The following is a 12,515-nucleotide window of genomic DNA, read 5'->3' on the forward strand; positions in this document are numbered from 1 at the left end:
GCTAATTAACTTCTTAGCAGTCACATTCCTTTTCCTCCTCTCTCTCTCTTTTTTTTTTTTTTTTTTTTACATCAAGGACCAGAAAACATTATGCCTTACTATAAGATAATTTGGAAATATCTGATCTTCAGCTAGTGATCTCACACATTTTCATCCTGCGTGTTATAACTATAATAAATGCAAGGAGCAAGTGCTGCTGGAAAAAAAAAAAAAAAAAGGCTTTTACTATATTCTAGTGTTTATTATGATTGGAGTTTCTTACCTCCAACGAGTGGCACGAAAAATGTTAACGGTTTAAAAAAAGCACCCACCGCACCACCCTGCCGTCACATGTGCCCAAATAATAAGGGGACACACACATCCTTCAGGAGAACCCGGGCTGCGGGGGGATAATACGTTTATTAATGTCCAGAATGTAAAAGTTGGCGCTCCCGGAGCGCGGAGTTAGGGACACCCGTTCGAGAGTCCTTTTCCCTTCGCTCCCCCCGTCCCACAGCTCTGAGCTACGGCGCACAAATTTTTAATTTTTTTTTTTTTTTTTTTTTGCCAATCTCCCCCCCCCCCTCCTTTTGCGTCCCGGGCCCCCCAGCGGCGCCCCCGCCCCCGCCGCCCTCCCCTCGCGCTCCTGCTCCCATGCCAAAAAGGATCATTGTTAGTTTCCTACTTCCCCCACCCTCCTCCCCCTCCCGCGCCCCAGACCTGTTTATTTATGCAGACGTCACCGGGGAGCCCCCGCCCTCTCCTGCATCTCATTAAGTGCCTGGTGTGTTTCTCGCTCCCTGTCAATAATCCCGGATCCCAGACTTCTCCGTTCCTCCGGATTTCGATCCCCCTTTTTCTATCTGTCAATCAGCGCCGCCTTTGAACTGAAAAGCTCTCAGTCCAACTTCAACTCACTCAAACCCGAGCGGCACAGGCTCCCCATATCCGCGGCGACTGCCCCCCCGTCACAGCTGACTTCTGGGCTTGGTTTGTTGCATTTTTTTTTTTCACCCCCCCCCCCCCCCCCGCTGCTCCCCCCTCCCCACGGTTTATATATTTTTTATTATTATTAATTTTTCCGCGAGTGCGTGCGCGGGTGTGCGTGTGCGCGCAGTGCACGCCGAGCAGCTCCCGGGAAGAAAGAAAGAGAAAATCCCGAAGAAGGAAAGGAAGAAGCCTAAAGTCACTGGTGCAAAGGAGCAAAGAAGAGACATTTCCCTCCCCTCCTCCTCCCTCTTTTCCCCTCCCCAGGAGGAAAGAGAAGGGGAAAAAAAGAAACTTTCACCTTGGACTCTTCTTTTTTTGGTGCAAACTTTCCCCCCCCCTCCCCTCTTCTTTTTCCTTTTTCCCCCCCATTCCCCTCCTTTTTTTTTTTTTTTTCTTTTGTTTTTCCCCTTCCCCTTTTTGCAAAATTGCTGCTGGTGGGGTGAAGCAGGAGGAAAATGCCGCAGCTGAACGGCGGTGGAGGGGACGACCTGGGCGCCAACGATGAACTGATCTCTTTCAAAGACGAAGGGGAGCAGGAGGAGAAGATCTCCGAGAACTCCTCGGCGGAGAGGGATTTAGCTGATGTCAAGTCGTCTCTCGTCAATGAATCAGAAACGAATCAAAACAGCTCCTCAGACTCGGAGGTACGGGGGAAGCCCCCCGCGGGGCCGTTTCGGGGCGGCGGGCGGGCGGGCGGGGGCCGCGCTGTGCCCGGGGCCGCGCCGGGGCCGGGGGCGCCGTGCCGGGTCCCGCTCCCGCCGGCGCCCAACTTTCTCCGCGGCACCAACTTGTAACGATGCCTTCTGTTTTGTTCTGTTTGTTTCCCCTTCCACCTTCTCCCCGCACCTTTCCCTTCTTTTTCGCCTTTCATTCCTCCTCTCCTCCCTTCTCCCCCGCCACCCCCCCAAAAAAACACCCTCCCCACCCCAACCACCCCCTTCCCCAACTGCCCCACGCCGACCCCCGGCTCGCTCCCAGGCGGAGCGGCGACCCCCGCCTCGGTCCGAAACTTTCAGAGATAAATCCCGGGAAAGTTTAGAGGAAGGTGAGTACGCGGGCCCGGCCGGTACCGCCGCCCGCCCCGCACCGCCGCCCCTCCGCCGGGCGCCCGGCTCCTCTTTTGGGGACACTTGCTAAAAAACTTTTCCTTCCCCCCCTCTCCTCCCTTCTCTTCCCCCTGTTGCCCCCTTCCTTCCCCGCTCCCGCTCGTGTCTCCCCGCCATGTTAGCTGCGAAGAGGCAAGATGGAGGGTTGTTTAAGGGCCCACCATACCCGGGTTATCCCTTTATAATGATCCCCGACCTCAGCAGCCCGTATTTGCCCAATGGATCGCTCTCTCCGACGGCGAGAACGGTAAGTGCCTTTTTTTTCCCCCCTCTCTTTCCTCCCCCCCCCTCCCCCCCCCCCGCTCCTTGCCCGGCTCCCGCCGCCGCCGCGCTCCCGGTGCCCCGCTCGCCCCGGCCCTGCCGCCGCCCCCTCCCCCGCGCCGCAAACTTTCCAAACTCTGCGGGCCGCGGCGGGAGGGGGTTTGTTTACGCTTCGCCATATTCCTTTTTCTTTTTTAAAAAAATTTCCCTTTTATTTCTTTTTTTTTGTCTTTTTCTTCTTTGTTATTATTAGTTTCTTTTTTTTTTTTTTTACTTTCAGTTTTGTGGTCAGTGTTTTTGGAGCCCTCGTAACCTCCTCTGCGGGGGGGGGGGCCGGTAGGGAAGAAAAACAAAGCAAGCAAATTCCAAACAACACCTATTTCGGCCTCAAAAACAAAACTGGAAACAATTTTTTAAAAGCCCTAGAAGTTTGGGCGTTTTTTTCCCCTCCCCCTTTTTCCTTCGCTCTCATCCCCTCTCCCCTTCCTTGGGGAGGGGGGCTATTTTTTCCCGGCTGAGCCTGCGATCCGCTCCTCCAAACTCCTCGTTTTCCATGGTGATCCGTCGCCTCCTGCCCTCCTCCGTGGCGGCTGGGCCGGCTCCCCCTCCCCTTTCCTCCCCCTTAACCCTCTCCTGCCCTCGCCCGCCCCGGCCTGCGGGAACGGCGATTTCATTGTGCCCCTTCGGGCCGTGGGTGCCGTGAGTTGTGCCCGGGCTCAGCCCGGTCCGGCCGCCCCGATCCGCGCCCCGCGGCGTGCGGGGGCCGAGCGCCGCTGCCCTGCCCGGCGGGAGCGGGGCCGTGCCCGGGGAGCGGCTCCGTCCCGGTGCGGAGCGGGGGGAGCCGCGCTCAGGGCACAGGGCTGAGTCCGGAAACAACTCGCCTCGCTTGGCTCTGGCAACAACAACAGCAGCGCAAAAAATAATCAGACAAGTCGAGCAAAATTCCTCTTGGAAGTATGCTGGCAGGAAAACAATCTGCTGAAAGCGTCCGGTTTTTTGTTGTTGGGTTTTTTTGCCTTTTTTTTTTTTTTTCCTTCCCACCCCTAACTCGGGGTTCACTGGCGCGGGGTGCAGGTCTGCGTGTGCCTGCAGCTAGAGCGAGGTTTACCCCAGATCCCTGGAAACTTTGGGGTCTGCTGGTGGGTTTGTAGTCCCAGCTCTTTTCCCGCTCGTAGTGTCACCCACGGTGTGCTCTGCTCTGACATCAGATTTCTCAAGTGTCTCCTTTTCTTTCCTTTTTTAAAGAGTTTAAAATTTTTTTCATTTTTGAACGGTTAAATCCACTGGGACTTCTAAACACTACTTATTCCTACCGATGGCTTTAGCGTTGCTGTTTTGTTTCTTCTGGGTGTTTCTGAATCTGAAGCGTTCCCACCATCACCATGTGTGTTTATACACTTTTTTTTTTTCCTTGTGGTAACACGAGATAGCGATTTACAATAATAGATCTACTGTTGGGTAGATATTGAAGCTGTACTAATGACTGATGGCTTGGACAACTTCAGTATATCAGATCTACAAGTGTTTTAAAGCATTAAAATATTAAACATCGGGTCAGTCTTGTTTTCACTTAGTAAAACGTCAGTAGACACAGATTAGTAAATGTAGAGTGACAGGGAGGTTGTGAGGAAGGTTTTCTGACTTTGGGTATATTTAGGGCTGTGGCAGGGTTTTATTTTGGAGGCTTCTGGGGGTCTTTTTACGAGGAGTTAATTTCTGGGACAGTAGCAGAGGGGTGACTGCAGTTTGCAATTGTAATGATGGGGAGGGGAATTCAGGGGCTGAATGCATTATATTTTTTCTTTTGAATATGGTCACCCACATGTATATGGATGATGGTGATAAATTCCAAATTCCATAAGTACCGGAATCCAGATGGCAAAACAATCTTTGTTCCAAATCACTTTGTTGCGAATTGTGAAGCTTTGTATTCTTTTTTTTTTTCCCTCGTTTTTTACCTTCAATGCATTCCACTGTTCCAAGTGCAGACTAATAGGAAGCACACCTCTGCTGCCTTTTTCTTAAAGCATTTTTCTTACTACAGCTACAGTTCTTTTTTCCTCATTACCTTTATTACAGATCCCTTTTCCCTTAGCATGTGGGGATAGGATCCTTCAGCAGTTAGCTCTCCTGGAGCATTCCTCCCCTTGCTCCCCCACAGTTAAAAAAGGCCTCCATAGGAATGTTGGGTTCGTGTGAATTAAAGGTGCTGTACAAAAGCTTACAGGTTGGTTTATTGTTGGTATAGCAGGTGGCCTGCTTGTGTTATCAGATGAATTCTGAAAGGATATTTCCACACTCAATAGGCAATTTTCTTATTTCCACATCCAGGCTCCAGCAACCTTCTCCTATCTTCTTAACCTTATTCTTTCACATTCTGTATGCTTGTTTGTTTGCCTGCCACTTAATTATAGCCAGGAAAAATTAAAGTTGTTTATTTAGGCCTGAGAACAGAATATTATAAAGATTCAGCGGGATAGCTGTTGTCTGTCACACACTATTTTTAGGTGGATTCTAGTTCTCTGCTGTACCAGCTTTCAATTCCAGATGAACTAGATCTTTCTCTCTTCTGTTTGATTTTATTTTATTTTTAAATACACGTTGGAAAGGTATAGATGGTTCTGCATAATTACGAATTTTATTTTTATTTATGTAGTTTTTCCTGGAGCCATATTTGTTGAGTGTCAGAGCATGCAAGGTAAAGAGGTGATGCAGATATGTAGCAAAATTGTTTTTTTTTTTTTCTTTTACTGTTGTACAATCTTAAAAGTCTGTGGGTGTGGTCTTTTTGTTGTGGTTTTTTTCCTGGGTGTTTTTTTTTTTTGTTGCTTTATTTGTGGATGTAGTGGGATTGTTGTGTTTTTTAAATGTACCTGTAATTGTCTGTTCAAGAGCAAACTTGTGGGCAGCAATTTCTCCTTTACTGCTTAAGGAATGTGAAGAATTATGAAGTATCATAAAATCTGCTTATGGGGAATAATCTTTTCTCAAGGATAATGCTTTAAATACTGTGAACTCTTTATCAAGATTGATAGGAATAATTTTTTAAAAAAAATCAAAGATTTTTTTGCATGCTGATTTTGCTATTGATAGAATACTGTGGCTTGCTTATGAGAATAGATGTTATTAAGTAGAGGTCTAGTCAAATAGTAATGAAGTGATGCATCTGAGAGCACCAGTTCCATCCCTGCACTTGCAGAGGGACTGGGATAGCTGCATGTTATGGATAGTAAAGGAGACTGTTTTCCTTTCGGAGCTGGAAAACATTGAAGTGGTGTACCTGATTTTTAGCTTAGATTTGGAGCTTGGTTAATGCTTTTGGTAAGCAAATAGATGTATTGTGATTTGAGAAAACCCTGCTGGCAGATGCTCTTATTTTTACTAGTGCTGTTGTATCTTCCTATCCCCCAAGTTGTTGCTGGCTGAGTGAGACTGTAGGGGTAAGCTTGCGTTTGGCCCTGAAGTTTGGGAGTTGGGAATAGCTCTGGTGGAAAGCAGCCCCATAGCCTCAATTTTTATGTTTAGGAAGAAACACTTTTTATTAATTGCCTTGAAAAATTGATGTTTTCCTTTATCTACTGAATGAAACAACATAATCCTTCCTAATAAAAAAGCTGTAGACCCTGGGGTGTGAAGGGTTAATGGTGGTCCTTTTTTTTCCCTCCCTCCAATTGTTTTGACAACACTTTTCAAAGTGTGACATTCCAAGCCCTTGCAATACAATGTAATATTACTGTAATTACACAGGTCATTACATTTTAAATAGAGAACAATAAAATGCTTATCGCCCTGAAAAAGAACAGGTGTTCTTGCCCTTCTTTGGTATTTATGCTAATTGTTTTTCATCTCTTTCAGAAATATTTATGGCTGGAGTGTTAAGGTTTCAGTCTCGATGTGACAATATTAATTCTTTACTAATCTTTATGGTTGAGGTTTAATGTCTGCAGTATGGATTATAGTATTAATGTCCACCAACTAGTTTAATAATGTAGATACAACTTAATATGTCAGCACTTTGGTACTTTATGATACAGAGCTATTCAGCAGAGAGTGAATTATTTGCTTTGTTAAAAAAAAAATGAATGGACATGCTTTTAATAAAGTTTCTGGACTTGAGTAAAAACAAGCTGTTAAATAAGAACTGATGATCCTGTGGTGTAAATCAAATGGAACCTCCATAAAGAAACTTTCCTCGTGCTTAATTAGGTAGATTGCTGAATCACTCTGCTATAGAATTAGCATAGCTGGTATACGGTGGCTGGCAGACTGTTAACTTATTTTCAGTAAAGAAGCTGATTTATTTTTAATTCTATGTTTTTTTCTTTTTTTTTTTCTTCTTTTTTTCCTTCTTTTTCTTTTTTTTCCCCCTTGATAAGATTTTATTCTGGAGCAAATGCTGCATTGCTTACTCCATCAGTTTCTCTTCAGGGGGCTATGAAAATTAGTTAGAGAAAAGTTTCATGTTTCTGGGACCTTGCAAAACAATATAATGCAGTACTGTTACTTGAGTGTACAGGATAATTGCAGGACTGCACTTCATTAAAAATAATATTTGCTTTGGAAATCGAACAATTTTAATAGGTGCACCACTGGCTGATCTGTACTGAAAAATAACTACAGTAGATGCCTTTCCACGTTTTTTGAATGCATTCATACAAGGACTGAGGATGTTGAGTGGGGTGGTGTGGTTTATTTTTTCCCTTCTTCCCCTTCATTTTTTGTTCAAGCAAGTATGTGCTGGTTTGTCAGCTGAAGATGGAGGGGAGGAAGGAGTATGTTGCAGCTTTCACTGGCGCTTGTAAACCAGAATGTAGGTAAAAATGTTTTAAATTTGTCAAGACTTTCATGAGTGGGCCCCAAAATCAGATAAAAAATGTGCTGTAGAGAAAAAGGACAGCTGCAGATTTTTTGTGTGGACGTGTGTTTCTGTACCATGACTAAAAACTCTAAGGACCTTTTCCCAGCTGTCTGGGAGTTATGTGGAAGTTGGATTATTGGCAGTTAAGCATGAGACAACCTGGATTTAGCAAATGCTCTCCTACACAGGAAGCAGATGACATTATCCTGGGGGAAGGGAGGAGATCCTTCTCCAGGCACAGCCCGGGGGGAGACGCCTGCTCCCCCCAGCCTCAGAGCAGCCAAAAACGAGGGCTGGCGATAGGCACGTATAAATATAACAGCGGTTGGGTTGTCAGTTTGGGTTTTTTTCCAGGACTTTTTGGTGAAATCAGACACTTTCCTTGCACATTGGGGCTGTTGTGAGAAGTTTTGCTTTGGAGGGACTTGTGAGGTTTGGGGGGAAGTTTAAAGCTGTGTTCCTTGGGCGTCTCCTCAGTCCCATGTCCTGGCAAATATGTAAGTAAGCCTTAAAACTTTGACTTTTAATTGGGCACATTTGTGAAGGAAATGGTTAATTTTACAACCAAAGGCAAACTTGCACCTTGACAGGTCTGCTGAAAGAAATGTGCCACAGTCGTTTGCTGGCAAGCACCGCAGGGTCATAAATCCACGGGGTTTATTTACAGCCTATAACACTTATGAATGTTAAGATATTTGACGCCACGCTGGCCTTATAATATCCAAGGTCCACAGACACTGGCAGTGGGTCAAATTTCTTTCACTAATTATAAGCAATGAGAGATGAAGTGTGGTGCTGGGGGTGTGTGGGGGAGATATGGAAATCCTTTCTCTCCCCACCTAAAAACAAAGAATATTTCTGCTGCTCCTCCCAACTACTGGTTTATGTTTGTGCTTTTTTTTTTTCTACATAGGCTCCGAAGTTTATAATTAACGCTTGTGGTGCTGTAGAGGCTGGGCAGAGGGTGACGCAGCCAGGCTGAAGGAGGGAAGTTTAGCAGAGCTCGTGTCCTTTACAGCCGTATTGTGCAGTATTTCCTAGATACCGGCACAAGCAAACATTTAAAGACAGATGACACCTGGAAATGTCCTTTAATTTTCTCACATACCGCTGAGCTGGGGTTGAGAGAAAAAACTGCCTCAGGTTTTATGCAGAAGGAGGATGCTTGGAAATACGTATATTAGACTGGTTTGTGTGTACAAAACAGGGTCTCTTAGAAAGCGGCAAAAGCCCACGTTAAGGGAAAACATGCGCTGAATGAATGAAGATGTTGAGGTTAGAGGCAGTTTTTAGGGGAGAAAGCCTGTGTCCTGCTGGAAGGGACAATGTGGGATGGATGTGTAGGTCCGTGTGGATGGGAGTGGGGGGGATGTGCGCAGGGTGGTGTTTTGGGAGGGGTTAACTGGGGGGAGGCACTGAGAGAGCAGGGGGCCACTGGAGAGTAATTGGAGGACAAAGGAGGGATGTTGGAGCGTGAGGAGAAATTGTAGAAACTTGGGGAGGTGGGGGGAAACGCCAGTGTTTGAACGGATGGTTGGAGGGGAAGCTTGGGATCTGGGGATTGACTCTTAAGTGTCAGGAAAAGTCTGGGGCCTGAGAAGAAGCAGTGCTTTGCTCAGCAAAGCTCGTTGTTCTCGGCTCACTCCCCATTACACACGCTTTGCTGGAGTGGACAGTCAGATTTGAAGTGCTGCTGTCTTGTCTGTGCTGGGGGTGTATGTGTTTTAACAAGATCATGGGATTACTCAAATATGCATCGGTATTACTTTTAGCTTTAATTTCTCCAGCAGTTGATTTCAGGTTCCCCGTAGGTTACTGTTGTGCTTGGAGACTAATTTAAGAAAAAGGCAGGGTTATGTGTGTGGTGGAAAGCTGCACTCCTTTGGCCATATGTTTTTCTTCTAGAGCCATGTAAAGCCTGACTTTAAAAAAAAAAAAAAAAAAAGAGAGGGCTGTCAATTCGGCTCTTCCACAAATAGCTGTACAGTTTTGTTGAAGGTTTTATGCATTTCCCTAATCAATGGAGCGCTGTGACTTATTAGCCCCCGGGGACAGATCTGAATCCCCCAGCACCGAACTGCAAAGCTGGTGTGGTATTGTACCTTTTTAACAGGTTATCAACAAGGATGTTCCTCTCATTCCCAAGATGCTTCCCACCCCCTCCAGCATCTCTCCCCAGTGATTCTTTCCGGCAAAATCTGTTCAGTCTCATGCCTTTGTTTTAGGTTGGCTAAACCCTCGACCCTTATTCTTTGTGGGGTCACGCTCAGGCAACCGGGCAGTGCTGAATGAGTTAAGTCACTGGCTGAAGTTTGGCTTCATGCAACTAAATTTGAGGCCTGGTAGGCATTAGCAGGGCACAGCACATTTACAGAGCTTAATTAGTACGCGCTGTAATTGTTCATGGTCTGCCAGAAGGAGTAATGTTCAGGAAAAGTGGAGTCGTTCTTCTGCAGTCTTTAGTTTTAAAACGATAAATCACTTGCATATTTGTGCAGTGATTCAAATGGAGCTGAGACCTCTCCATCTCAACATGTGGTAAATTGTAAAGTCAATGAATTGCAGATGTAGGGTACAGCAGATTCTCTAAGAAAATGCAGAATGAATGGGAATAGGTGATGCTATAAATACGTACTGAGAAGATAACTGGGTTTCTGCTTGCTCTGCCAAATATGATAAACTAAAGATATTAGTAATTTTCTTCTAAATGTATTTATTTTAAATATCTTTAAACTAAGTGTAGGGGTACCATGTTACTTCACTTAGTGAAGTTTTTATTAATGTTCCAGAACAATGGGTTTCATACGGAAATGCACATGATAGCCATATTAATATAAATTAATTCATCATGGGTAATACTGTAGCTGTTACTGGAGGAGTTTATAGTGTTGGGACACTTTAAAGTGTGGCTGCAGCAACTTACAAGAAATGTTGTGGTAGAGGATGCCTCTATATCCTAGCTGAGGGAGGTACTGGGATTGTTATATGTCTCACCATAGCATTTTGTATCTGCCTGTGATTCCTTCCAGCTTCAGAGAGACTTTTTGGGTACACTAATCCAACAGCCTAGAGCCTATTTTAAAAAAGCAAAACACAAACAAAACTGTGCTGTAGAGATTGACATTGTAAATGCTTCGTATTGTTTCTTTTTTTTTTTTATTTCAATGAGGAGAATGTGTGTCACTCTTACTGCTGTGAAATCTTGTCTTCCTTGGGCTTGGTCCAAGATCCATTGAAGTCAGTGGAAAAAAGGCTTCTATTAATAACGAAGGGCTTTGCATCAGGCCCCATGTGTCTTGAACCAATGGCCAAGTTCTTCAAAAGTGGATGAAGGTATTGAGAAAGCCAAACTCAACTAAATATGATATTGATGTATTGCTGCTTCTTCATAGTCCTTTACTCTTGGGGGGGAAAAGTAAAGTTGCATTTCCAGTGGTGCATTCTTGAACGAGCTCCCGCTTCTGCAGTATTTGACTTTCCCACATAAGTGTGGAGCATCCTGGCACAATCAGGGTTTGGTCCGAGGCTGTGTTGCATGTCAGTTCTGCTTTTCTAATATGAGTAGGTGGATTTGTATGGAAGTTGTAAAAGTTAATGATTGTTGTCTGACTCATATGCTGCTGGCTTCAGCAAAGAAGAAAGGATGACAGGAAAATGATAGAAATTATAGGAGCCAAGTAGGCTTTGAGTGGAGAATGGATTTATGTTGTTTGAAATGCTTTTGTTGCTTGGTGAAGGAAGTGCAAGGAGGGATAAGATGGGAGGGCAGTTTCTTTTTTGGGGTCAAGATGTTCTGGGTACCAAACTCCTGCAGGTCTTCAGCTAGGGAGTCAGGCTGAACACTGACTCTTGTCAGTGTTAACCATTTTGTTATTCCTATTGGCACTGTTAGTCCTGCCTAACTGTTCTGCCCTCTTGGCAGAACAGGTTTTAGTGCCCTAGGATCCATGGGAAGTACGTTTGCATGCCTATGGCTACCAAGAATGGTATAAATGTGCTCGAATTGTGCCTCTCTCACAGCTTTGTAGGTCTTTCCAAAGTATCTGTGGTATAAAATATACTGTATGCAACAAAATCATTCTTTGCTGCTTAATTCACTAGTGCTGGTGAAGCAGCTGAGACACCAAAAAAAATAGTCCAAAAGGAGGATGTGGGAAGTAATAGAAATTGCCAATCTGAAAATACTGCAAAGGGACTTTTTGAGGAATATGAGAGATTCTTGGATGTTGATACAATAGAAACAAATTGTCCTATTTTAAGAAAGGGAAAAATGGAGCAAGAAAAGGTGGAGGTGTACCTCTTGGAGCACATCTGAACTCCCACTGGAGTCAGTGACTTCTTAAATAATGATCTGGAAAAGTCTGAGACTATAGGCTTTTCTGTTCTGGAGAAAAGCCACTACATTGATTTCTTTTTTTAACTGACACTAATATTTAATAAAAGGTATCTTGGAACTGCTTTAAACCCTAACCTGAATAATTTTAACTCGGTTAAATGAGTGAACTGGTTTGGGAGCATACACAGTAAGAGGTTTACATTGTTTTAATTAGATTTAGGAGATTTATAAACCCAGGACCACTAGTCTGGCATAGGCAGGGTCTGGAAGTGGGCCTATAGATGCTACATTGATCTACGCCCAGGCTGAACAGACAGCTATTGAAACTGCTCTATTATAAATGTTTGCCAATATTAAAGAATCCAAGGGAAGGTGTGACCTTGAATGAACACATCACAAGAATAAGATGGCAGTCAGTGTTTCTATCTTTGTTTTCTATGGGACATTTACAAGAAGGTTTTCTCCCTTTCAGAGGAGTTACAGATGATAGTTGTCTGTCTGGAAGTCAAGTTCTTTGAGATTTTTTGTTATTATTAGCCAAATGTCTCAGTTTACTTCAATCCCTGTTACATTCTCCTATGGGATTTTTCTTAATTTTTAAATTACACCATAAAATGTAGTTTAAATCATGTCTGTGTCAATTAAAATGAAAACCAGGTACTTACAGGAGCTAGTCACAAACATAATTACTGCATTGGTCACACACACAAAGCCACTGTGTAAAGAATATCCACAGAGCTTATTTTATCTGGATAGCAGCTAAATATCTTTACAATCCCCAGGGTTATTAAAGGCCAAGTGCTTGGTATATGTAGTTAGTTTATTTTCCATTGTGTTCTGTTGCTCGACTACAGTACTTGAAAATACTTTGTTTTTGATTTCATAAATGTGAAATTGAATTTAATAAATATGGAATGAAAAAGTGAAAACTAGAACCTGGGTGTCACTGGGTGGTTGTAAATGCTAAGTGGTGAGTTGCTGTGCT

General features: G+C 44.3%; 1 protein-coding gene across 8 annotated transcripts in view; it reads left to right on the forward strand.

The window, feature by feature from the left end:
- Window positions 1–839: 839 nt before the first annotated feature.
- Window positions 840–12,515, forward strand: part of TCF7L2 (transcription factor 7 like 2) — a 173,927-nt gene continuing 162,251 nt past the window's right edge. For all 8 annotated transcript variants that reach the window (XM_082285723.1, XM_082285719.1, XM_082285721.1 and 5 more), the window contains exons 1-3: window positions 840–1,613; window positions 1,948–2,014; window positions 2,198–2,322. In XM_082285723.1, the coding sequence (XP_082141849.1) occupies window positions 1,425–1,613; window positions 1,948–2,014; window positions 2,198–2,322 (381 nt within the window). In that variant the 5' untranslated portion in view covers window positions 840–1,424. The remainder of the gene's footprint in view (window positions 1,614–1,947; window positions 2,015–2,197; window positions 2,323–12,515) is intronic.

This window comes from Coloeus monedula (genome assembly GCF_965178545.1).
Source record: "Coloeus monedula genome assembly, chromosome: 8".
NCBI lineage: Eukaryota > Metazoa > Chordata > Aves > Passeriformes > Corvidae > Coloeus > Coloeus monedula.